General features: G+C 43.9%; 1 protein-coding gene across 6 annotated transcripts; it reads right to left on the bottom strand.

Annotated features, from left to right (window-relative positions):
- Window positions 1-619: 619 nt before the first annotated feature.
- NXPE3 (neurexophilin and PC-esterase domain family member 3) lies at window positions 620-26,790 on the bottom strand. 6 transcript variants are annotated; one of them, XM_043510984.1, is made up of 8 exons: window positions 26,581-26,720; window positions 23,254-23,454; window positions 22,062-22,281; window positions 11,736-11,925; window positions 11,165-11,294; window positions 9,951-10,024; window positions 4,893-5,099; window positions 620-3,343 (listed from the first exon to the last, which is right to left on the bottom strand). In XM_043510984.1, exons 3-8 carry the CDS (start codon window positions 22,152-22,154, stop codon window positions 2,793-2,795), a joined length of 1,245 nt encoding a protein of 414 aa, XP_043366919.1. In that variant the 5' UTR covers window positions 22,155-22,281; window positions 23,254-23,454; window positions 26,581-26,720; the 3' UTR covers window positions 620-2,792. The 6 variants fall into 6 exon arrangements, with proteins under 6 accessions (XP_043366919.1, XP_038235790.1, XP_038235750.1 ...); XM_038379862.2 differs by having other exon boundaries at window positions 11,165-11,925; window positions 23,254-23,388; window positions 26,581-26,790; XM_038379822.2 differs by having other exon boundaries at window positions 11,165-11,925; window positions 26,581-26,790.
- Between the last annotated feature and the right edge of the window lie 804 nt (window positions 26,791-27,594).

The raw sequence follows: 27,594 nt of genomic DNA on the forward strand, positions 1-27,594 counted from the left end.
CCCCCCCCCTTCCCCAGGGGCCATGGAGGGATGTGAGTCTGGCTGCTTCCCGGCGTGGAGCCAGGACAGGCAGGGAGCCTGCCCCAGCGCGTGCTGCTGCCACCCTGGCACCGCTTTAGGTAAGCGGCAGGGCTGGGCTGGAGCCTGAACTCCTCTTGCACCGCACCCCACCCCCCCAACTCCCTGCCTTCACGTCACACCCCTCCTGCACCCCAACCCTGAGCGCCCTGCTGCACTCCTGTGCATCCCAACTCCCTGCCCTGAGCCCCCTGCCACACCCCGCACCGCTCCTGTACGCCAACCCCCTGAGCTCCCTCCTGCAGTCCGCACCTCTCCTACATCCCTGCCTGGAGCCCCCTCCTGCACTCTGCACCCCTCCTGCGCTTCAACCCCCTTCTCTGAGCCCCCTCATATACCTCACACCCCTCCTCTTCCCCAATCCCTTGCCCTGAGCCCGTTCCTGCACGCTGCACCCTCTCCCACACCCCAACCCCCTGCCCCGACCCTGCATACCATTTCCCCACCCAGATATGGCCCTCAGCCCAAAAAATCTGCCCACCACTGCTATAGCTACGTCAATATACAACAGGTGAGATCACTGACAAATAGAGATGAAAACAGCATTGCAATAAAATTTTACTGATTTAGAAGTATAGTGTGACCATTGTTAAAAATGCTGAACACTGGAAACTCCAGTTTTTTTTCTTTCCTGTCAATCCCCATTCCCAAAATAATGAAATATTGGTCCTTAACTTGAGTAAACTGGCAACTTTCTTATTTTAAAATTCATGACCTAAAAGAAGTTGGTCATAAATGTGATTGAAACCAATTTCAATTAGATTTTTAAAAGCAAAAATACCCCTTGTGGCAGTCTTTCACCCCTTTTTGAAACTGCTAAAATAGGAACAATTGCATACTGGACCCATAAAGGGATTTAGTTTTTCTATTACTGTTGCTCCCAAACCAAAACTATCTGTGTCACCACAACATCTTGCAAAGGGGAGATGTGCTGGTTTGCACATACTTATGTCTGATGCAAGAGAAATAACCACACCAACAAAGGCTCAAGTTAAGCTGCCATGGTGTAGGTCAGTTATCTGACAATTCAATGGTTACGGTACATGTGTATACATTTGTGATAAATGAAGGGGGGGGGGCGGTAGCTCCCTTTGATGGACACCCAGCCAGCCACTTAGCTGTAAAATCCCTCCTGGTAACTGTTCTCTACTTGCTTTACTTGTGAAGGGTTAAAAAGTCCCCCAGGTAAAGGAAAGGGAGTGGGCACCTGACCAAAAGAGCCAATGGGAAGGCTAGAACTTTTAAAATTGGGGAAAAAAACAAAACAAATTTAGGACTCTGCTCACACCTGTTGCACAGTGACAGGGGAGCAAGACTTTGGCAGAGAAGCAGAAGGACTACAAAAAGAGAAAGATGGCAATGCTCTGTTCCCACTGAAGTCAATGGTAGAATTTCCATTGGTTTCAATGGGAGCAGCCTTCTGAAGATCGCATCGTTAGTGTTTAATCTGGGAATTGAACTTCATCAAGCCAATAAATCAAAGTGTGACTTACACTGTAACCAGGTCCAGTCAAAACAGAAAGCACAATGTGCAAATCTCATTAAGCCCTTCTCTAAAAGGGCCACTCAGCAATAAATTTTCAGCTTATCATTGGAAATTCAGGTGGGATTTACCAAGTACACAGGGCAACACTGAAGGTATTTGAAGCTGGCAGATTTGGCAGCTATGAAAATGGTGCAAAAAATGCCCAACGTAGAAGTGGAAGAACAAAGATCAGTCAGAGCAAGAATTTATAATGACACTGTCAAGAATTGTAGGCTCAAAATTTGACTCTTCCTCCCACTGTATCTGTTTGTGAAGTCCATGTAATTCTGTGTGTTCCTACCCCTCAAAACAAATATATTCCTTAATATAAACAGAAGCCGGATCTCATAAGCAGCAGTGAAGTGCTAAAACAGAGCGAGCACACAACAGAGGAGAAAACATTTTTGTAAGGAAACATTCCAATGAGTTATCGCAATTTTGTTGTTGCTGCTGAAGAAGAAACTACCTACAACTGGTGCTGGCTATTTGTATTCTTTAGAAGCCATTCTGTAAACATTGTGAATGGGTGATTAACATCAATGCCGACACATCCAATAAATATTCTGATGATTCTGCAGGCTTTTTAGGTTGTGCTTCCTGGACTGATCCAGAGGTTTTAGGACATCCCATTTAGATTCCCGATTAGGACTTTGAAAGAGGTATCCCCAGATTACTTCAATCAAAGAAGGACAATATGAAACATCTTTGGTTATTCCAGATACCAAATACAACTTTGGAACAACCAAAGAAAAAGCGGTTCCCAAACAATCCTTCCCAGGTTTCACACAGTACTCTGGATAGTAAGAAAGGACTTTGGTAACTGAATCAGTTCTGTATGAATAATCATGCAGTGCAGACAGACAATTAATAAAGCTAATAATTTAAGTACTTCTGTAGTGAGTCTTGTAGTTTTGATTTAAGGACCACCCTAGTAATCTGAGACAAATTACAAGGTCAAGAGAAACCATCCCTACAGGAAGATATAAAAGTGGTCAGAATTAGTCTATTCCTCCTTACTGCCATTCACAGTCATCTGTCTTCATGGCCAAGCAACTGAGATCACTTGTGGGAACAGGAACCATACAGTTTGCCTGTAGTTTCATTTTATAGCTCAGAGAGAATGACTTGGTTATGATACAGCAAAACACTATCTATCTATCTATCATGGGGCTCCTCTCCACCAATTGTGCTAAGTTTCTGAAGGACAAACGAAAGACAGGAATGCATCTATCTGATTCTTAACAATGACGTCCTGTGGATGCAAGTTGTGTGGCAAGTAATGGGCCAGAGACATCTCCCAGGCGTCCACAAAGAACACAGCAATTCCTGAGAACATCTTCCTCATGATTATGTCAAGCTGAAAGGAATACCAGTCACTGTTGAAGAGACTCACTTCTGGCCCAAGCTCCTGAACATTGGCTGTTCTGATGACCACCAGAGTTTTGGGGCTGCGATCTAACAGTTGAATTATGGACCTGCGAATGTTCCTCAATCTCCGGATGTACACCTCTACAGGGAAGGTACTGAAGTGGGACCATACGGTTATGGCTATCACGGTGTTTCTTCCACCTACAATGCCATTCAGCTCATTGGCAATGTAGCGTAGCTCGCTACTGAAGACAGTGGTAAAGCGAATGGGTGGCCCATGACAGCGGAACTTCAGCAGGACATTGTGCTTCAGGTCCACGGACATGAAAGGACCTACGTTTTTAGGACTCCCAAGGTTAAATTCCACTAGATCTGAAACACAAGAAGAATAATGTTTCCTCACCTGCTATCTTTTACTATCCATAAATAATTTGGACAGTATGGAAGTTCTGGTGTTTGAATAGAATACTAAATGCAGTTAAAAAAAACCCAAATGAATAAGCACATGGTACACTTTCTGAACTCCAGTGTTTGCTACCTGAGCACCGAAACATATACCCACTAAGACTGGCATCTCTCTAAAGATGAAATGCTAATCAATGAAAAGCTATATCTTTGATTGACTTCAGATAAAGTGTTTTCCCCCCCCCACCACCTTACAAATAAAAGGGATTTTCTGAGCAAATTCCTTCCATCATAAATACCCTGCCATATAAAGTGCCAGCAGAAAGCCTTCTCTGCCAACTTTTAACCTCCATTTAATTTAATTAGCACTTAAGGAGCGAAGTCAACTGTTAAAATGATTTCTACCCTTTATCTAAATAAAATTGATTCCTTTATGCAGTTATGATGGTTAATTCAATTACTGGCTGTTAAATTATGCCATCTCATAAGGAAGATCAAAATTTTGAGTGAAATGAAAGAAGAAAGAGTCCAACACTGACCCACAATAATTGAAAAAGTTACATTACTGGGACATTGCAATTGCTACCACGTCTTATACAAGCTACATCATGCCCCCTGGTGGTTGTATATTAACATGCTCACTTATCTCAAAGTAATAGAAATGGTCTTGATAGACGTAAGCAGAACACACTCCACAGTGCCAGTTTTGAGGATGTATTGTAGGAATAGGCAAACTTTTTGGCCGAAGGGCCACATCCCCAAACAGCCTGGCCCTGCCCCCTATCCTCCCCCTCCCACTTCCTGCCCCCTGCCTGCCCCCCTCAAAACCCCTGACCCATGCAACCCTCCTGCTCCTTGTCCCCTGACCGCCCCCTCCCGGGACCCCTCCCCTAACCACCCCCATCTAACCCCTCCGGCTCCCTGTCCCGACTGCCCCCCCCCAAAAACTTCTGCCCCATACGACTGCCCCCTGTTCTCAGTCCCCTGACCGCTCCATCCCCGACTGCCCCCCGGGACCTCCTGCCCCTTATCCAAACCCCTGGCCCCCTTACCATGCCACTCAAAGCAGCATATCTGGCTGTTGCACCGCCCAGCTGCAGCCAGACACACTGCCATGCTGCTCTGCATGAGCAGGCAGCCCCGCCGCCTAGAGTGCTGCCCACGCGGCAGCGTGGCTGTGGGGGAGGGAGGACAGCAGGGGAGGGGCCGGGGGCTAGCCTCCCGGGCCAGAAGCTCCGGGGCTGGGCAGGCACATCTGGCCTGCGGGTCATAGTTTGCCTACCTCTGGTGCATTGCATATATATTTGTTCACTGGGATTTGGCCCCATATATTTCCAATCTTTACTAAGGAATTTGGATGACTCATCCTGTCAATGACTATTTATTGAAAATCCATTTGCCGTCCATCCCTCTTTACTTCTTCCATGATTTTGATAGTAGGATATAAAATCATTATGGAGCGAGAGACGTAAAGACTTTTTGAAAGCAATCAGCACAAAGCAAAAAAATAACCAACCTGGAACAAATGTGGTCAGATATTCAAACCACTGTCTTATTGTAGAATCTCCAAACAAGTGGACTACTTTTCCTTGTAAGCATTTGCTTATATCAGCTGTCTTGTTAAAATGACGGATCCAACGTGTTCTTGGCCTCCACTCGTCTTGGTAATAGTAACCCAAAGGGAAAATATCTGGGCCTTGAGATCTGTCCACATTGGCTGATTCTGGAAGAAGAAAATGATTCCAAATTAATACACAATTACAAAAATAATCTCTATAATTTTCATGGAAGTATATCCAACCGAGAAAAAGCATCAACCCTTATCCTAACGCAAAGCAGCAAGACAAAGCAAACTGATTAAACACCCCAGTCTAACACATTTTTTCCTCCTTCTGCAACAAAAGACCGTTATAGGCATCTCTACCAGCTTCACCTACAGTTAAGGTTACTTAAGCATATTTCACATTAAAAGGCCCCATTGTAAGTTCCTTGCAACTTTGCCATCCTTTAACGGTTCAGGCTGAAACATTCCATGCAAGCTGTCTGCTTGAGGCTGAATTTTTTTTAAAATGTTTCAGCAAAAATGGTTCAGCTATTTCTGAGAAGAATAGTTTCCCCCAGGTTTAAAAAAAATAAAAAATCTTACAATCATTTAGTTGATAAGCTCTAGAATCTCCAGGCTTTAGAGAAAGGAACTGAAATCTGGATGAGGGGGGTTATCTGTCAGGGATGTGTCATGAAAAATCATCAGACCAAAATTGGTCAAGTTATAAGCCTTTGAAAAAATCTCAAATTTGCACATGTGCAGTAGAGACTTGTTTGAGTTTGGCAGCTAAATTTTCCCAAGATACCATTCCTCGCTGAGCATGCCCCATCCTGGGGTTGCAGGGATGGAGCTGCAATTGCTCCTCCCAGCTGTTGTGGACTGCTGTGGTACCAAGCATCAGAACCGAGGGCAGGAACCTGTCTCTCCTGTGATCTCAGAGGTCCCCCTGCTGGCTCCCAGTTAGCATGGAGAAGGAAGCAGCCTAACTCAAATACAAAGAGGACGGGGAGACTGGGACAAGGAGCTGCTAGGATTGGGAAGGAGTGACAGATTGGAATTGGCTGGGCAAGGAGCCTGGGACTGGGGCAAGAAGAGACTGAAGGGAACAGGAGCAAACAGGGTCAAGGTTGGAGGGGGGGGAACAAGGGAAGAAAGGTCTGTGCCCACTACAGCACACTCCCCTCCAGAGTGGAATAGAACAAAAGATTCCCTTGTCTCACCATTTCTCCGCTGTTAGCAAACACCTGTGAAACCCACTGGGCAAAGACTTGCTCTCTCATCCCCCTCTAGTGGCTGGCAGGGACACAGCTAAGGAGCGGGCCCAGATTACTGGCCAGCCACACCAAATTTGAGAAGTGCTGCAACCTGGTACCTGAGGTTTCAGATTGGATCACATATTCATTCCTTCATTCATTGCCTTTCACTTCAAAGCACCTTCATGGCTGGCCCATATAAAGGATGACAACCTAATATTGCTGTCAGTTACTCCATTAGCTTAAGTGGCAGAGGTCACTTCTGCAGTGGACATAAGGTTCCAACCCTTGAGGACCCATGTGGGTGTCAATATTACGCCACATGATAGTACTGTTTTTTCAGTTTGTTTTTTCCAAAAAACTAGGACGTTACATATAAAAACTGTTAAAACAACATTTCAGTTGCAAAGTCAAGCACTCAAAAGTTAGGAAATACCAAAGGTAAAGTTGCCCATGCGACCTTAAAGTTGCAAGGGCAACGTTAATTCAGACCTCATGTATGCATGCATTATGTTGCCGTCTTTAATTACATGATCACATAGTATTCTTTCCACAGGACCCCTGCCTCAGTCAGCACACAAGATGAACTATACTTCCAGATGAATCAAGGTTGTATAGTGAAGGAAGATGTGGTCTATAGGATCCATCTCATATCTAGGCCCCTAGGTGTCACTGAATACCGACAAACATATAGGTGGAAACCAACCTGGTTTACCTGTGTGAGAGTGTAGGATGCTGCATGTATTACAATTAATTGTAATATCTGCATGTTATAAAGTAATATTGAAATGTTGGCTCTCTAACTATAAAAATGTTTGCTTAGGCTTTGTTTGCCGGAACTTAGTCGGCAAAACTTTTGTTGTTCAGGTGTGTTAAAAAACACCCCGCAAACAACAAAAGCATTACTCACGAAAAGTGCTGGTGTGAACAGCACTTTCTCAGCAAGAGCGCTCTCCTACAATTAGTCAGAGGAGGAGCACTGCCAAGTTTGAAATGCTAGTTCACCACAAGAGGTGTTATCTTCTCCCTGACAAAAGATGGTCTACAGACATCAGCCAAATAAAAGACTTTGTAGCTTGCTTCCCCACACCCATGAAGAGGGTACATGCACAAGCCCACATCCCATCACAGCTTGAATGCTGGAGGAAGGAAATAAAAATGCCTGTTAAGGAGAAATTGTTATTCCTAAACTGCTTGAACTCTGAGGGGTGAGGATTTCTAAGCTTAAGCAAGGAGTCCTCAAGTGTTTAGCTTGGGTTAGCCCAAAAGGACACAGAGTTTGCTTATTAGAGAAGTTTCTATTATCTTTTGAAATCTAAGATTAACTCATTTGTATGTGTAAATTTATCCGCTTTAATCTTGTAAATAACTCTCATATGTTTTTCCCTAGTAATAAGCCTTTGGTGAGTTTATTACGGGGTGGCTACAAGTGTTGTCCTTGGCTTACAATCTAAATACAGCTGAGCTTAGGTAAACGACTGGTCCTTTGGGACCAGGAGTAAACAGATTACTGATTTGATTTTTGGTGTAAGCGACCATCAATCACAAAATTCCAGCTTGCCTGTGTGCCAAAATAGACTGGAATGCCCAAGGGGACAGTCTGTGACACCATGGTAGGACTGTTATAGTGCTATAAAGAAAAGGAGGACTTGTGGCACCTTAGAGACTAACAAATTTATTTGAGCATAAGCATAAGCTACAGCTCGCTTCATCGGATGCATTCAGTGGAAGATAAAGTGGGGAGATTTATATACATAGAGAACATGAAACAATGGGTGTTACCATACAGACTGTAACAAGAGAGATCACTTAAGGTGAGCTATTACCAGCAGGAGAGTGGGGTGGGGGGGGACCTTTTGTAGTGATAATCAAGGTTGGCCATTTCCAGCAGTTGACAAGAACCTCTGAGGAACAGTGGGGGGTGGAGGGGGGAAAATAAACATGGGGAAATAGTTTTACTTTGTGTAATGACCCATCCACTCCCAGTGTCTATTCAAGCCTAAGTTAATTATAGCCAGTTTGCAAATTAATTCCAATTCAGCAGTCTCTCATTGGAGTCTGTTTTTGAAGTTTTTTTGTTGAAGAATTGCAACTTTTAGGTCTGTAATCAAGTGACCAAAGAGACTGAAGTGTTCTCCAACTAGTTTTTGAATGTTATAATTCTTGACATCTGATTTGTGTCCATTTATTCTTTTACCTAGAGACTGTCCAGTTTGACCAATGTACATGGTAGAGGGGCATTGCTGGCACATGATGGCATATATCACATTGGTAGATGTGCAGGTGAATATATAAATCTCCCCACTGTATCTTCCACTGAATGCATCCGATGAAGCGAGCTGTAGCTCACGAAAGCTTATGCTCAAATAAATTTGTTAGTCTCAAGGTGCCACAAGTACTCCTTTTCTTTTTGCGAATACAGACGAACACGGCTCCTACTCTGAAACCTGTCATTATACTGCTTTAGGAGTTCATACTTGTTAATGCGTTGGAGACATTAATTATAGAACATACAATCAGACTGGGGGTTTTGCCCTGCTTCTTGACAGTCTGCCCTGAGGTTGGCACTCACAGTCGTGAGCCACTCCGGACAGTGTGACAATTCCTTCATTCATTGCCGAAGTTGGAAGATGCATAGCAAACGAAGCAAGGAATTGCAGGAAGAGAAGGATGGTCTAACGATTGAGTCAGTTTTATACTGCCCTGGAGGCTTCTAACCCTGCCTTTGCCACAGAGGTCCAATTTGATGCTCATCGTATCACCTAAACCAAATTTTTCACAAGTGGTCACTAACTGTGTGTTCCTCATTTTCTAGTGCCCAGCTTGAGACCCTGGGTCTGAGTATTTGCAACTGAAGTCAGTGGGAGCTGTGCAGTGAACATATAACGGGGGTGGCCAAACCGCAGCTCGTGAGCCACATGCAGCTCTTTTACAGTTAGAGTGCAGCTCTCAGAGCCCTCCGCCCCCCCTTCCCCATTCTCTGCCTATCAGCCTGTTTGGGGGACCTTCTGCCTGCAGGGAGGGAGATCTTGGGGCTTCAGCCCCACAGGAGGTGCCTCAGTCTGTCCTCCCCCACTAGACCTTATGAGCCTGTCTGTAACCCCCAGCAGCTCTACGCTGTCTGTCTCCATATCCCCCATCTCCTGACCTGGCCCGACAGGTGCTGTGAAGAAAGCACTGCAGGCTCTCTCTTCTCCCTAGCAGGCAGGAGAGTGGCTACTCTGTTCAAGCGTCATAGTACCCTCTGGTGGGCAAAAGGTGGAACTGCAGCAACTTTCTGGCAGAAAGTATGGGGGCAGGGGAGAGAGGAGGAATGGATGGGAATTAAAATATGCGCAGCACATTAAATATGAACATGTGCAGTGGTGCAGAATTCCCCCAGGAGTAAGAGAGAGTTTGTGACATGAAAACTTATGCTCAAATAAATTTGTTAGTCTCTAAAGTACTCCTTTTCTTTTTGTGACAGAAAAGTGTACAATCAACTGATGATTCCATTCCTAGACAACGCCTCTTTAAACAAAAGCTCACTGTTGTAAGTTGTTTAGTTTCTATTTACATGGCAAGGATTTGTACACCTGTTAATACTTCCTAAATAAATAGTTTTTTTAAAAAAGAGCTTTACCATCTAATTGTATTCAATGCATAAATTAAAAAAAATATTTTTGCCAAATAGCTGAGAAAACAAAGTCTCCAGTATTATTTAATCATGCCTGTTTCCCTTTCTGTTGATTTCACTATGATTTATAAAACAATGATATTTAAAAACACACTTTACCTGTAAATCCTAAGGGTTCTACAGTCACTGAATCAGAGCCACTGGGAAGTACTGGCACTTTGATATTCACATCACTTGAAGAACAGTAAGAAAAATATAAATGTAATAAAGCAATGCTGGATATTTCAAGTTCATTTTTTAGCATCAGTTTCTCCTTACTTGTGTGCACACACTGTATATGTGATACATTTTTTATTTCTAAGACGCACTCTACTTTCTAGAGCTCCAATCAGTACGTATTAATCTCCTTGAGACAACTCTCTTAATCCCACTTAGCCAAAGATTTAACATTTTGGTAGTCCTAGGATATTAGATTTTACTTTATAAACCCATTTTTACTTGCACAAAGCCAGCAGGGTACATCACTTCAGGCAATTAGAAGTCTGTACAAGTCACTAGGGGAGCTACCTCATAGATTCCATGGAGTCCTTAAGCCATGATGGGCTTTTCCTGGCTGAGACCTACACATTCTTGTATTGGGAAGGCAGAGCCATAGATGCTACACAGTGACCTCCAGTTCTACTATAGGAATAATTCATAATTGAAGGCTATCATGCACCCATTTTCTGTCATTTCAGGCCATGGTGATTGAGAAGGAGTGAAGGGCACAGCAGGCAAATCAATTTAGCAACAACATCCTGATTTTCTAAGAAAAAATTACTGTGACTGAAATCACCCTTGTAGTCACACACTTTTGAAATAATTTTTGTACAAAATATGCCTTGTGAGGTATCATATGAACACTAACAACACAGATCATCAATATTCTTATGTAATGCATGTACCAAATTGCATATTAAGAGTTATGAACATAAACTGAAATTATGACTGAAATAAATGGAGCAATAACAAAAAACAAAACAAAAAAAAACCAACCACCATCAGTGGCAGTAACACTCATCAGTGTGAGCAGACAAGCCTAGTACTGACTTCAGGGCACAGAGACTCCACTACCTCTCTCTTAGTTTCTTCAGTTTAAGACTGAAGCATGCGGGCTGAGCAGCATGAGGAAAACTTTCGCTGCTACTACTACTTAAGCAGTATGTTTCTGCTAATAAAGAGAAGATTTTGATCTCCAGGAATTTCAGTCCAGCACCTTTCATCAACATTACAACTAACTTGTTGCTTGATCTTGTCAACATAAAGACACAGATATAACTTAAGGACCATTAAAAAAAGTGTGCGCTTATGCATATATTTACAAACATACATACGTTTGGAAAAAGAGACTCTCAGAAGGTGTCAGAAGGCCCTTTTGATATCCTCCCTTGGCATGGTTGATTCTGCTGGCACAGGACAGTTTTCTTGGCTTGTAGCAGAACCATGGCTCACCAGTGAAGAGGTCTGAGAAGTTACAGACAGGAAGCTCTCCAGGCAAACATACATTGCATACAGTGGTTTCTGAAGTACTACCAGACCTGAATAAGCTTTTAAAGAAGACTCTGTCTGGTCTTTCTTCCCGTAAGCGCTGCAAGACTTGTATTCCTTCACTAGGATGGACCAGAGACACAGATACTCTGACATCCCCTGGCCAAAGTAGAGTGAAAAAGACTTTGTAAAACCCATTCTGATCATCTACAACCCTTCCCGTTGCTCCAGCTTTCAGCAGAGGAGAGTGAATTCTTGCCTGTATGTAGTCTCCACCATACTGTTTTGGTTTGCCTTGAAAATCCTTCATGTGGACAAGCACCTCTAACTGATCTCCCACCTTGAAACGCACATGGGAATTCAAAATCACAAAATTGCTGTGGGCAGGATCAGTGCTTCTTATAAATGGGATTTTACCTAAAGGGGGGTTTGGCCACTGTATAGCAGCAAATAAGGATTCCTCCTCAGCTTGTTCTCTTTTGGACAAAGTTTGATGTTCATAATCACAGTAGTGCTTTCGGGTTGCTTTAGTTGTTGGCGATGAAGACTGCTGGTCACCGGTCTCTATTATCCAATTTAACCCCGAGACCGTGTTGTGATCCAAGTGCTGCAAAGGAAGAGGACTGTTAGGAAATAGGCTATTAACATTACAAGTGACCAATGTTTTGTCAGGATATAAAGCCATAAAAACTGTGCTTTGTTTTGGGTAGTGTAGGTGGTGATTAAATATCTTAGTTTCACAGAAACACAGAAGATGATTATATTCACCCTAGGATTTCCGAGAAACTAGGTGCCTGATTTTTCATTTACACAAAGGCTCTGAAAATTAGGCCCAAAGATTTTATGGTTACATTTTGAACATCCATGCAGCAAAGTAATCATTATAAGGCTTCCTTTGCTTAAGAAAGAAAGGTTATCTAATGTTTTATTTTAAAACTAAGGGCCAAATTTATCACCAACATGAAGCAAGGGAAGTTGGTTACATTACTCCAGAGAAAAAACTGATCCTGCACGTTTACATGCTTTTTAGACTGCCCACTGCCTTTGGCGATCATGCTGTATTTGTCTAGTCACCCCACATTACTTTTCATCATCCTTGTGTAAAAATGCAACTCGTTCTTTAAAGTCAAGAATTAAAAGAAGTTACAGAAATTCAAAAAATGATTGAAAGACACCACTGAACGCATGAACTGGTTAGTGGTTACACAAGTAGAATAGTGAGTGACAAGACCCAAAAAGCATTCATCAGGACAGACTATGATTTCACATGCTGCTAAAGCTCTAAATCAGTAAACAAAACATTGTAGGGGGAAAAAGTAGCATAGATCAAGTGTTCCATGAAATTGAAGGAGATTTAAGAAAGTTAGGAAGGTTTAAGTGCTAAATCAGGCTAACAAAGAGGGAAATCTCTAGGGCAGGTCTTCACTACCAGCTGGATCAGCGGGGGTGGTGATCCAAATATTGGGGATCGATTTATCGCATCTCATCTAGACGCTATAAATCAATTCCTGAACGCGCTCCCCGTTGACTCCGGAACTCCAGCATATGAGAGGCGGAAGAGGAGTTGATGGGGGAGTGGTAGCGGTGGACTTGCTGCCATCCTCACGGCAAGGTAAGTCGACCCAAGATACACCAACTTCAGCTACGCTATTTGCGTAGTTAAAGTTGAGTATCTTAGATCGAACCCTCCCCTCCCCCCTAGCGTAGACCAGGGCCAAGGAAATTGCTGGAATTTCAGCAAACTGAAAGTATTCCCAAAAATAAGTTTTAGGAAAAACATTAAGACACCAGAGAATTCATGGTGGCTTCTACTTGCCAAGTACACCCTCCAACTTCAGTCCTCAGTTCAAACATGCATGAAGCCAGGGGTTATGGAGATATTTTCCTGTATGTGACAGAACCTCGCTAATTGATACACAAAATAGGGAAACTCTTCTTACTTCTTGGTGAAGACTTCATGTGAGATCTCTTTACTTTAAAAAAAGAAAAGGAGTACTTGTGGCACCTTAGAGACTAACAAATTTATTAGAGCATAAGCTTTCGTGAGCTACAGCTCACTTCATCGGATGAAGTGAGCTGTAGCTCACGAAAGCTTATGCTCTAATAAATTTGTTAGTCTCTAAGGTGCCACAAGTACTCCTTTTCTTTTTGCGAATACAGACTAACACGGCTGCTACTCTGAAACCTCTCTTTACTTTACTTACTAATGCCTCATCAACTTTACAAAAATATCTGAAGTGGGTTTTTACCCACAAAAGTTTATGCCCAAATAAATCTGTTAGTCTTTAAAGTGCCACCAGACTCCTCACTGTTTTTGTGAATACAGACTAACATGGCTACCCCTCTGATACTTTATAAAATATATTATTCTACGTTATAAGGTTTCTAAAAAAAAAAACAATCTACAGTATCTAAAAAGAGATGAGATACAATAGAAAGATTTTTTTTTACTAAAACAAACCAAAGGTTTTTGTTTGCTTGCCCTATAATTCACAAGATTCAGTAATACAGTGGATTTCCCAGTAATTTGAATTAGTGAAGTTCTAATGTAACACAATCCTCTACATGACATGGTAGCACATGACATTGTTTTGTATCTTTATTCATCCATTCCCCATATGTCTCCCCACACTATCATTATTTAAATTTTCAACTATTCCAAGCAGAGATTGTGTCTTTATGCTCTTAGAGGTGCTTATGTGCTGCTGGGTACTAGATATTTTTAAGAATAAGAATGCGTGGAATACACCAAGTCATTAGCAGAGGGTTTTTTTTAGTCTCAATGTAGTGCTGGCAGTGTGCAGCCCTGGGAAGTCCTATACTTATCCACACAACAGGCATTATACAGGCATTGCAAACTTCCTCACACTGCCCCACTAGCGTGCCACAGTACTATCTTGGAGGGTACACTTTTCAAAGTCAGAAGATACCATGCCCTTTCAGTGTCTGGTCTCTGCCATGTTTACCAATAAATGTACCAACAAATGTACCAGTGCAAAGCGAGTTAGTGTCAGCTGGGACATCTTTTGTGATGTGATCACCTTCCACTGACAGTTGGACTGAGATCAATTTTCACCCACACAACCAGAAAGCCATCAGATAGCAACAGCTGTTGGCTTCCACTGACCAAAGATGGATTCAAACTGGAAACACAGAGGTGAAATGTTCTATGTCCTATCATCAGTGGTCTGGGAGACAGTCTTAAAAGGTTAGTGACTTTCTGGATTACCCTCATGGTTAATTTCAGGTGCTAAACTCTCCAAAAACTGGCCAACAATGACAGCACTGTGAAGGCAACAAGTTGCTTTACAGTTTCCATGAATAAATGACCCAAAGCTGCATCGAAAGGCCCTGAGACATATGCTACTTGGAGGACGGATTAGTTGACCTCCTGTGGAGCCTTTGAGGAAGGGTTGGTGGGGAAGAATTACAGTGTGGGAGTAACCCTCTCATGTACAAATGAAAACCTGTATTGACTACTCAGGTAAGCACCCAATACAGGGCTGAATAGAAAAGTTTGAAAAATTTAAAATTTAAATTCACTTTTAAAATTTCAGTATGCTTCCAAGCAGATGAAACTTCAGCTCTGTTCTAATGCCCATAATTCTGTTTCAGTTATAATTCTTAGCACATCTTAACATACCTGGATGTCTCATTGTTGCAAACCAGCATTCGTCACTATAACATTAAAAGCAACACATCGCAATGGGGGGAAAGAGTCCAAACAGTAGAGACCAATTCTGAACAAGTGTGGAGAAGAGTAAACACTCTACTCCTTCCTTCAAGAGATTTTTATCCCCATAAAAATATAGACGACACTATATGGCACAAAACATGCCCAACCCGATAGCTTAGTCATCTTATTTTTATAGTATCATATCCTTTGTACCTTGTGCCTACTCACTGCCAGCTTAGACTGGAACAGGTCATTTCTGACATCAAAGCACATGGCTGAAGCTATGTAAATAAGTTTTTCTAAATGTTGAAGACAATTCTAAAAAGCTAACACCCAATAGAAAAAAAACAAACCTTCTAGAGCTGGTTGGCTGTCTTGGATGTTTGGGAACCGTCAGCTTGACTTAAGAACACACGAATGGCCACACTGGGTCAAACCAATGGTCTATGTAGCCCAATATCCAGCCTTCTGACAGTGGCCAATGCCAGATGCTTCAAAACAAGGCAATATTGAGTGATCCATCCTGTTGTCTAGTCCCAGCTTCTGGCAGTCAGAGGTTTACGGACACCTGGAGCATGGGGTTGCATCCCTGACTATTTGGGCTAATAGCCAATGATAGACTTATCCTCCATGAATGTATCTAATTTTTTTTTCTTAACCCAGTTATACTGTTGACCTTCACAACATCACAAAGACTTGCCTAATTTAATAAAAATAATAAAAAAACTAATAAAAAAACTTCCTGGACTAACCTTACTGAATTAGGTTTAAGTATCTTAGGAGTTCATTGTTGGAAGGACTGATCCTGTGCTACAGTTCTTATTGAAGTTGGGAGTGATCTCTGGTAAGCTTATTAGCATGAATGTAGGTTCTTTCATTGTTTTAATATGTTTTCTCTGTAGTGCTTTTACCTTAATAATAAATTTGCTTGCTTAGAAAGAGCTGTGTGGTAACATAACTGTGAGCAATAACTGTCTCTGAGAAGAAGGCAAAGCAGGACTGCTGAGGCAGTCTGACTTGCTGTGCAATTCACAGTGTAGGCAAGGAATAGTGTAGCCTGGAAAAATCCAAGTCTGGAGGGGGAATAGACATTGCTCTGCCCAAGAGAGGTGATGGCTGGGGTGCTAGAAGCCTGGGAATGAATGCCTTTGCTGGAGCAGAAAGGGGGAACATGGACACCGCTGCCCTGAACTGTGATCGATGTTAAAAGCTAGGAGCAGAAAAATAAGTAGCAGCACTGTTTTAGACTCTGCACTGCAATATTATGGACCCAGACAACAGAAACTTTGTACTTTATTCTCATCCTTTCAGTAATTGTTGTTTAATCGTGCTTTAAGTTTCACTTTGCACATCCAGGGCAGGGATTTGCACATACCTAAAGCAGCTACCACATTATTAGGTGTTATAAAAGAAATACTTGCTTCATTACATTAGTCCTATTGGATGATTATTTCCCTATGCACAAACAAAACCAAAAAGTCTGCACAAGAAATTGTTGCCAAAGGATATGCACACTTATTGAAAAAAGTGAAACACTTTTGGACAGAATCATATTAATAGCTTGGTGCAATATTTAACCCAAATGGTACAATGGCCCCAGCAGTATGGTAAATATTCTGGCTTTGATTCTCCAGATCACTGGAAGTAGTTAGGCCAAGTAGACATTTATCTCCAAATGGGCAAGACAAAACTCTGTTTTAATATCTTTCTCCATGAAATATAAAACCTGATTCCACACCAAACATTCCGCTTATAGGGTTGAGGAACCTATTTTGGATTTTTCAAAGGGATTTCAGCTCTGAATCAACGGGATGACAGCGGAACTCCTTAAGCTTAGGTATGGCCACATTGCAGTGTGTCATTTTAGCATCCCTGGAAAGAAATCCCTACCAGAAACACTGTGACCTGATCTACACATAGGTCTTTCAGCCCTGCCTACACTCTTGGTTATCATCTGCTAAGGTGGCTGTGTGACTATTCAGGTGGCATTTCTATTGTAACAAAGAAGAGCTGCAGCACACAAGCACCGTCTGTACAGCCAACTGAGCCTCCTGTATGCCAACACTACTACACAAGGTATTTGTTAAGTTTTGCAGACACATACTGGCATTAGTCAGCCTGTGGTAACAATCAGTGCACTATGCTTTAAAGCTGAGAATTCTGAACACAGAAGAAAGGCATGTTGTCCTTGTTCACCCAGGACCACCATAAGCCTCTAGTATGCAGTGTCCCGGATGCCTTACCTCACGGGTTTTAAGTCACTACTTTTAGACTTCAGGTTTGTTGGACACTTCTTTTAAAGAAACTCCAGTCGGACTCACGAGCTTAGGAAGGTTAGTTACTCATTTATATATAATGCCCAGGTGAACTTGACTTCATAAAGAACACATTGCAGAATCCCTGTGTCAAAACTTTCACAATCTAATTCATACAGATACAACACTTGGTCTAACCCATCAAGTGATGGAGAAGCACAGATGGTCATCGAGGAAAGCAGTATGTAACAGGAAGGCATTACAAAAGGTGTTCTCATAAACCAGGGGTGGGCAAACTTTTTGGCTCAATCAGGGTTGCGAAACGGTACGGAGGACTGGGTAGGGAAAGCTGTGCTTCCCAAAACAGCCTGGCCCCAGCCCCCTATCCATCCCCTCCCACTTCCCGCTCCTCCCACCCCGACTGCCCCCCTCAGAACCTCTGACCCATCCAACCCGCTCTGCTCCTTGTCTCCTCACCGCCCCCTCCTGGGACCCCCCCGCTGTTTCCCCCCAAACCTCTGCCCCATCCAACCATCCCTGTCCCCCGACTGCCCCCCTGAAAGTCTGGGATGTGGGTGGGTGCAAGGTGTGCTGTCCGCACGGCAAGCTGAGACTGTGGTGGAGGGGCCGGGAGTTCAAGGGCCAGGCAGGACAGTCCCACGGGCCTTGCCCACCTCTGTGATACACACACAGAAAATTGGGAGATATCCACACATAGTGGGGCACCCAAGGACATTCCTAACCAATCCTGAAGTGGCTCTGTTAGTCCAAGTAACATTGGGTATGTAAATATTTGTTTGCTTTCTATAAACAAGTCACCTCTTTGATGCAACAACCTAATGCTCCACAGAAGACAATTAAGATTATTCTTTTATTCTGTTTTATCTTCAAGAACCGCATCACATCTGTCACTATAATGCAGCACTCAACCGTAGATCTCAATATGGGAGCAGCTCAGCCTTAAGAAGCAAATAGTCTATCAAAACACTGAATGGGCAGCTCGAGGTCTTAACTGAAGCTAAAAAGCTAGCTGAAAGTTCAAAGAGAAGTGACATTTCTTAGCACTAGACTATTAAACAGTAAGTGGTTTGCATCTGCATCCATATGTTAAACAGTAATCAGTAGGAAAGGAGACTTCCAGAATAAACTGCATTTGGACTACCTCTGATTCTCTAAAAGCTCTCTCAAACCAGATCTTTTCTGAGAGCATTATTCATTTGAAGAATATCAACATATAAACCTGTGCTAAACTGATTGGAGAGCTATGCCCCCAAAAAAGAAACAAAATGTCGCAGCAGATGCATTTAGAGAAGTCAAGGACAATAAAAGAATCGGAACCTTTTGAATGTATCTGACGGAGTGATTTTATAGCAACATATAACTTTTGGGGGAATGTGGGATTTATACGAGAACATACCTCCCACCCAAAATGTATTTGTGAATTTGACTCCCCAAAAATAAGAGAGTCAGAGCATATATTTCTAGGACAAGTAATAAAAAATTAAATGTGTTGCCAGAGACAAGAATATCCCAATATCCTACTGTAAATGAAAAATCGGTAAGAGATAGCAACAGGAAACAAAAAGAAGAAACAAAGAAGGATCACCAGTTTTCACTAAGAGCAAATGCCATAGGAAAGGTACTTGACGCTCCTGAGACAGTCTGCCTAACCCACTATGTTGTAAAAATCAGTTGTGATGTCAAATTCCTATTTGGTAGATAACAGAACTAGTTGTGAAGATCAGCAAAGGAAATCTATGGTGTCCTACTCAATGTCAAACTGGGTACTAAGTGTCCATTTAAAGATAATACTTGAATTAGATGTATTCAGCATTTAGAAACAGCAGTTAGTGTATCTCCCCAACAAGATTTGGCTTTAGCACAATCAACTGAAACTTTGTTAATTTCTAAGAGCCCTTCTTAAAGGTGTGTCACTGCACACAAATATGCAGTGCTTAGTAGAAGACAACGGAATCCACAGAATGAAAGCCGAAAGGCTTGTTCTTGATTTTTGCAACCATTTGTGCGGAAGTTGCCAAATGCAATCATCCAAATATCTATGAAAACAGGAAGACATCTGCCTTGTTGAAAGTCAAGATTAGGCTGCACAGTATTTAACTATGAAAGGCAGTGCAGCCTCCATGGCCAGAAACTTTAAATGCGTCTGCTCAGAGACAGCCTTAATATGTGCTGACTTTCAAAGTTGGAATATTTTAAAAACTTTTTATGATGCTGTTTTTATTCCCCATATGTAACAAAATGTGTCCCAATATTTGATGCTCAAAAGCATTCACCAAGCTGGCAAGCAATAAAATGTTTGCAACACAAAAATTCTGATGTAAAACAAAATGAACGTATCACTTCAGAAATATAGCAAACATTTTTGCAAGATACTGTTCAGTTTATGTTTCTTGAGAAGAGTACTACATATTCAATAGACTGAATAAAAGTTGAATAAGCATTTCCAATTATACCCGGCTAACAGATATTTAATATAAAAATTTCATTTCTCTTCAGCGCCAGAAGCCTAAATTTCAAATTGCTGGAAGATGAATACTTTCTATCCCTTACGCACACACACAAACCCCTTTGTTGTAGCAGTTCTATTCGGTGAAATTAATGTATCTAGATAGCTGTGTATGAAACAATGGAGTATCAGAGAAAGAGGGGATGAGATGGACTGAACTTGCTGGAGATAACTGATAAACATTATTATGAAGCAATTCTGGATGAAAGGAGATTAGGATGTAAACCGAAGAGTAGACCAACCACTGTCCCACTGGTCTTTCCATTGACCTTGAAGAGCTACCTTAAACAAGAACAAAGCAAAACACAGACTTTCACTGGTAATATGATTTTAGTATGAGCTACACAAGGACCTTTTGGGGCACTGATCACACACACACACACACACACACACAGGTGGACAACACTCTGATAAGAGAGCGTTAGCACATGTAAAGCCAGAGAAAATGTACATACAAGACTTAGATATAAAACATGAAGAATGAGCAGTGCAACAGGAAATGGAGACATTATCTTTTAGTGGGGACTAATTTACACAGAAGGTCAAAGCAGAAGTGCTGATACTACAGGAAGAGCTTAGTGGCAAAGTGATAAACAGTAAGAGCTGGCAGATAGGAAAGCACCACAGCAGGAAGTAGATACATAAAAGTAATTCACAAAAAAAAAAAAAAAAAAAAAACGGTGGACTTGTGGCACCTTAGAGACTAACAAATTTATTTGAGCATAAGCAATGCATCCGATGAAGTGAGCTGTAGCTCACGAAAGCTTATGCTCAAATAAATTTGTTAGTCTCTAAGGTGCCACAAGTACTCCTTTTCTTTTTGCGAATACAGACTAACACGACTGCTACTCTGAAACCTGTCATAAAAGTAATTCAGTTAGTATTGTAAACTAAATGAAATAATGTTAATTAAACCAGTTATTTAAAGTGTTATAGGATAATGTGGTTGTGAAAGTATAGTTTGCCTGTTTTATTTAGTCCAAACACAGATTTGGGGAAGAGAAATTGTATATCAACTACTGTTAAGCCATAGTCAAAACATAATATTACTCCTCAGGGAATTCTGCACCAAAAATTTAAAAATTCTGTGCCAAAAAAAATAAAAATTATGCGCACAATATTTTAAAATTCTACAAATTTTATTTGTCAATAAATAAATGTGGCTCCAGCATAGCAGTGGGGAGCACAAGCCACTGGTTGCACTGAAGTGGGAGATCACCCTAAACCCCCACCTCTTCTGGTACAGGGACTCGACAGTGAGGCTGCACCCAACCCTGACACAGTGCAAGGGCCGGGTCTCACCCAGAAACACGCCGGGATCCTGACCCTCTGCACCAGGCACAGGTGTTGGTGGGCAGGCTCAGCCCAGCAGCATCCAAGCATGGAGGGGCTTAGTTTGGGGCAATCTGGGTGCAGGCAACTCAGTGGGGGATCTGAATTCACAAGGGCTCATTAGGAATTCTGGCTGCAGGGGCAATGGGACTCTTCAGGGGATCCAGGTGTAGGTGGCTGGGGCTCAGCAGGGGGGGTTGGGTGTGAGGAGATGGGGTTCAGCAGGGGGGTTGGGTGCTGGGGGCTCATTGGGGAGGTCTGGATGCTGGGTGAGTGGACTTGATGGGGTGGGGGTCCAGGTGCAGCTGGTTGGGGCTCAGTGGGGTGGGGGTCTGGGTGAGGGGGGGATGATCAGGGGGTCCTGATGTAGGCGGATAGGGCTTGTCAGGGTGAGGGTTTGATGGGCCTACTTAATTGGGGAACCCCAGCACCTGCCGAGGAGACACCACATGCCGGGCTCACCCCACGATTCCCCTATACCCTTTTCTTCCTCATCTCATCCCTCTCCCCCACTGCCCCATGCCTCTCCCTTCACTCCCACATTCCCCTCCCCCTGCCCTATTCCACCCCCCCTTCCTTCCCCACTACCTCATTTCCCCCACCCCCACAGCCAGCACTCACTGTTTAACAGAAAACAGGAAGGCTCCCAGCACACAAAATGGGAGCTCAACTGGCACTAGAACCCAGGAGGTGGCATTCAGCTGCAAAGTCAGTGGATCTGAGATATGGCTCTCTTCTGTTTAGGGGGGCAATCCCCACCCAAAAAACTGCACCCATGATTGTGTGGGGGACGGAAAACTGTTTCCCTTTGCTTACCTGCTGTTTTCTGCAGGGAAGCACAGGAATTCTGCAGGGAGAAGGGGAGTTTTTCTGCAGCATGCAGTCCCGCAGAATTCTCCCCTGAGCAGCATAAGCTAAACAGGAAGACTGTTACAGAAAACTGCTTGACTCACCTCAAACTGATGGAAGTTGTGTACCAACACCAGAATTGCCAACACTGCTAGGATCATGCAGAAAACCTGTAGTCTACAGAAACTGGGCCACATTGTCCACTTATGTCTTTCTCAACCATGTTAGTTGCTGACATGATTTCCATATCCCACAGGCACCAATGTCATCGTGTTTCAGTATTACACAAGAGATTCAGTTGACTTCTACTTCATTAGTCTCTTCCTGTGAATGCATTTACAAGGATTTTACTAAGTCCCTAGATGTATTCGAGAGTGTTGGTTTAACACTGAATTAGAAATACCTAAACATTGAACCAAGGAGAAAGGGAAAAATAGACTAGATAATATATTTTTATGGCACTATTATTTTACCTAGACAATACTCACGGTTACATTACTAAGTTACGCCCTTCAGTGTTTAGACTCACGACCTTACCATGAAATCAAATTTGGCCACCTATACTTAATAGCATCACCCATGGAAGAGCGTTGCATGATCTCTTGCCTGTAACTAACAATAGAAAGTGTACTCATAATGTAGGTTGACTCCACAGCCACAATCCATCTCGAAGGGGCCAAGATTTTCAGCAGTGACTGGTGACTTAGGTTATCTCCATTTCTAGTTGCCCAATCTGAGACACCTTCATAGGACCTGATTTGCACAGTGCAGGTGTTTAGCACTTTCTGAAAATCAGGCTCCTTTAAAGGTATCTCAAATTGGGGCACCAAACGATTACTAGTCTTCTGCAAATCCGTGACAGAATGACCAAGACAGACTGCTGCTCCGATCTTTCATCTATTCTCAAACAAAATTCCCCCCAACTCTGTCAGAGTCCAGGATCTGAACCTACATATTTCCCCTTACAAACGATGCAAGTTAGTTTTTCCCCCAAACATAAAGGCAACTGTAAAAGCTGATAATTAGACAAGTGCCATCTGTATTAATGAGAACTTCATGTCTTAGCATTAACTGAAAATTTATGAAACAAAGCACACCATTTTTTTTTCATGTTAAGCTGCATCATCTTTAAGTTTCGATACGAGAGAAACAGTATCCATTCATAGGTACATGAAAAAAGATAGAAAGATGTTTAAGGGATGCACTGAAGATCAGGGAGGATTATTTTTATAACCGATTACTATGAATGTTTCTTTTATAATAGTTCTTTTAAGGTTAAATAACATAGACACTTACCTTTTATGAAATGTAAAGATCTTCCTTAATGTTGTTAGATTTTTTTTTAAATGTTATAGGAGCAGGAATTTATCCACAATTGTTGACAAACTGCTCATAGCCTGACGCATCCTCAGTTTTACATCATTCTTCCTCCTTTGGGATTAATTTTGGGAGTCATTTTTGCATACAAGTTCACCATTCCTGTAGTGCAACTTGACACTTGAAAACAGAGAGTAGTCATTAAAAAAGGAGTCAAAAGACATTAGCTTCTTAAAATAAAATATGCTCAATGCAATTTTCCTTGTATAAACAACCATAAAGTATCTCTATAGAGTTACATGATTAGATCAACTTTGATTGAAAAGTTAGACTATTTGTTAAAAATTTAAGTGAAGGATGCTTAAATTGAAGATTGCATGCTAAACTGGATAACAGCGGTACAGTTACGGTTTTTAAATAAGTCACTACATGCACATAGAGTAAAAGATTCCTGATTATATCGGTAATATTCTGTAATAATAAAATAGAATGCACATGGAATTGCTTTACAAGCACTCCTATCAAGATTATACTTCAACTGCTTTCCAATGAGATTACAGAGATTACACTATATTTTTGATTGATGAACTAGACTGCCAGGGCAAACTATCCATTTAAAAAAAAAAAGGATTTAATATAGTTTTAATGACTGAACATACAAAAAGCTGCAGCTTTGTTAGAACTATCTTTACAGTATTCTGAAAAACCAGAGCTCAAAAGTCAACTGCAGTACAATACAACAATTGCACCGTTTTTACAACAACAAGAAAATCTGGTTTGCATATTTAAATCAAATTACAGCACCTGCTCTCTGCATTCTGACATGCTTTCAGTGCAGTAACAAAAAGCAATTTAAATGGACATGGGCAAACAAGACTCCAAGCTACACCCCATAGTTTGTTTAAAAGTAAATATTGTGCAACATTCCTGAAGGATGCTTTCTATATATTTTCTAAACAAAACAAAGAGATACTTGATTGCTTTGATCCTGAAACCTTTTTGAAAATACAAAAGGTATAATACACATACTTGCATAATTGAAATGGCAGGCACACACAAATGATAGTCATACAATAAACTGATAAGAGATTTATGATTCAATGTATTTATCATGCACCTTTGTGTGTATTCTTCCATCCCAACCACCTGAGAAACTTCAAAGGACTACTTTTATTCTTCCATCCCAACCACCTGAGAAACTTCAAAGGACTACTTTTTTTTTTTTTTTTTTTTTAAAGTCTCCTAGAGAAACGTCCTCCCAACAAATTCCTACTAGATTGTTCTCCCCCCCAAGTTATCACCATTTGAGGTCCAATACAGTTAACGTTCAACCCTGGGCCAATGATGGCTTTTCTATGCATAAAGACATGCTTAAGGTCCCATATCTTTTGCCATTAGAGGGATAGAAATAAATGCATTATTATACCATGGAAAAGAGGATATTTCCAACATTCTGATGGATGAAAAAGTACCCACTTCCAGTCGTTGAAGGGCCCACGTTTTGGTTGCAGCCCCTTGCAATGAGCTTTTTTTCAGGGAAGCATGACAGCTTTCACAAATATGACTCAGCTCGTGTCTAATCTCATTTTATAAAGACAAGGTCCATATGTGCAGTGGGTATGAACTGGAAGAAGGAGCCACTGCTGCTACCAATTTAATTAGGCCTTCAAGTTTTATCATCTTCTTTTTTATCCCACTCATCATTCCCGGAGCAAGCATATACATTTGTTGCTATAAGGATACACTGGCGGATTTGCATACATCTTGTGTGCTGGTAGGTTTCCTCATTTGCAGACAGAATAAAACCCTTCAAGAGGCTGCAAGTAAATCTCAACATCTGCAGTAGCTGGAAACTCCTTGCAGCGGAAACTGGGATGAAACTGACAGGCACTCAAGTGCACCTGCTAAAACGCATAGGCTTATAAATGGCAAGTCTGAGCTGAGCAAGAGCTGAACTCCAGAAGTGGATACAGACCCAGAAGGACCCTAGACACACACTCCAACCCCACAAACCCAGTGCCAGGTTTCCAATACGACCAGTGGCTCTATGGAGCCGGGCCCAGGCTCAGCAGGGGCCCCGGCCCACTCCACTTGCACTGTGCCCCGAGACCCTGCTCCTCCCCCTGCCTACCACTTGCTCCTGTTGGCCTGCCTGCTGGCCAGGGGCTCCTCTACTCCCCTGGCCCCACCCCCTGCTCCTCACTGCCCCCTGGCAGGACCCCAGTGCACCTCTGGCTCCATGTGAAGCCCTGCCTGTCTCCTCAGAGATGAACTGTCTGGGACTGGTGCAGAAGCCTGGCCAATCTCAGCCTGGGGAGGCAGACGGTGTGGGGGGGGCTTGGCTGGGCCCCTCCAGGCAAGTGCATCTTGAGGGAGCTCGGCCAGAGCAGGCCTTGGCCTGGCTGATCGTACCACTCCTGAAGGGACAGAGCAATTCCTGGCCCTGGGATCACCTGGCTGTGCTGCCTGCTCAGCCCAGCAGACACAGTCACCTTCCAGCAGGGCTGGGGAGTGCAGCCGGGAGGCAGGACATGGGGTCTTGGGGGTGGGGGGTTTGCTGGGCTGTGAGGGGGCAGGGAAGATGTGTGGGTTGAAGCAATATAGGGGTTCTATGCTAGACAGTTGTGGTGGGGCTGTAAGCAGGGGAGTGCTGGGCAGCGGTGCTGTTGCGCGGGGTGCTGTACATTTCTGGAGGAGCACTGGGCATAGTGGGCCCAGGGGGGCTCTAGTCAGAGGGAGTCCAGGGGTGTCGGGCAGGGGGTATGTGGCAGGGGCCTGTTCCCCCGAGGGGAAGGGGCATGCTGGCATCACAGGGCCACTGTGCGTCTGGCAGCTGCCAGTTTGTAAACAGTGCCCTCACACTGGGCTGGGCAGAGCGGGGCCGCCCTTGCCATGCCCCATTGCCTTCGGCTGGCCCCTCGATCTGGGGGCTGACCTCCCCGCACCATGCGCCATTGCCTCCATGGGGGCCCACAAAAGGTGAATCTGGCCCGGCACAAACCCCACTCACTCCAGCACCCTGGTACCTCATCACGCACCCTACCAGCTCACCCACTGTCCCCCCACCCCTCCTAAACCCCGCTCCTAGCCACGCACCCAGCCCCCGCCACCCCAGCGCTGGTCTCCCCAATACCAGCCAGTCTCCCCCATGACGGCCCGCCCGTGCCAACACCAGGCCCCCTGAACCCCACTAGCCCAGTCCCCCTAAGCCCTGAAACCACCTCTACCTCCCCCCTCCGAGCACGCCCGGGGGTGGGGGGGCTTCCTAGAGCCTCCGCCGCAAGGACCCCTGCCCCGCTCACTCACCGGCCCCAGGGTCCCAGCCAGCGCCGGCCCCGCCCGACTCCCAGCGCTCCACGGCCCCTGGGCGGCCCGGGGGGGGGGACAAACAAACAAAAACCATTGGCTGGGGCCGGCCGGAGGCGGGACTGACCCTGGGAAGGAGGCGGCTGCGGAAAGCGCGTCAGCCGCCCCAGCACCCACCTATCCCCTCTTACACCGCCCCCCCCGGCCCCCGGCGCTCAGCAGCCCCCGGGCCCACCGGAGCGAGCTCGCTCCCGCCCAGTGCGCCGCCGGCTCCTGCTGGTCTCCGATGGGGCGGCCGCACGCTGCCTCTGGGCTCGCTACGGCTGCCTCTCCCCACGCGCCCTGGCGTCGCCTCCCCTGGGCTTCGTGCCTCCGTCCCCATCCACCGGCGTTCTGCGCAGGACATCCCCTTTCCGCCACGTTGCCTCCTTCACAGCCCCTGGCTCCGTCCGCCCTTCCCGCAAGGGGCCCCCAACAGCCCCACCAAGCGCTTGTCAGGGGCCCCGGAGCCACGAGCGTAGGCTGGGCCAGAGCCCAAGCGCTGACCCCTGCCGCTGCGCGCAGCCCTGTCGGCCTTTGGGATTTCTTTAAAAAGAAAAGCAGGACTGGTGGCCCCTTAGAGACTAACACATTTATCGGAGCGTAAGCTTTCGTGAGCTACATGATGCATCCAGACACTAACACATTTATCGGAGCCTAAGCTTTCGTGAGCTTTTCCACCAAATGCATCCGAGGAAGCGAGCTGTAGCTCACGAAAGCGTGTGCTCTAATAAATGTGTTGGTCTCCAAGGTGCCACAAGTCCTCCTTTTCTTTTTGCGAATACAGACTAACACGGCTGCTCCTCTGAAGCCTAGGATTTCTTTCACTCTCAGCGAGGAATAAAAACAAAGCCCATTTCTGGAGGGGCTGCTTCGTGTATTTCTTTCCCATGTGTTTCTGTGCTGCGAATTCAACTACAGTGAAATACGCAGATGCCACAGAAACTGGGTCTTCCTATGACTTTTAGCTAACAT

This window comes from Dermochelys coriacea, chromosome 1 (genome assembly GCF_009764565.3).
Source record: "Dermochelys coriacea isolate rDerCor1 chromosome 1, rDerCor1.pri.v4, whole genome shotgun sequence".
Classification (NCBI taxonomy): domain Eukaryota; kingdom Metazoa; phylum Chordata; order Testudines; family Dermochelyidae; genus Dermochelys; species Dermochelys coriacea.

Excerpts from the sequence above, each read along its gene's own strand:
- NXPE3 (XM_038379862.2), bottom strand. The coding sequence starts at position 22,154 with ATGTGGCCCAGTTTCTGTAGACTACAGGTTTTCTGCATGATCCTAGCA. Across the intron at positions 5,100-9,950 it reads AGAACCCTTAGGATTTACAG|AATCAGCCAATGTGGACAGA; the intron begins GTAAAGTGTGTT and ends TTCTTCTTCCAG. Across the intron at positions 3,344-4,892 it reads TCTGACCACATTTGTTCCAG|ATCTAGTGGAATTTAACCTT; the intron begins GTTGGTTATTTT and ends CTTGTGTTTCAG.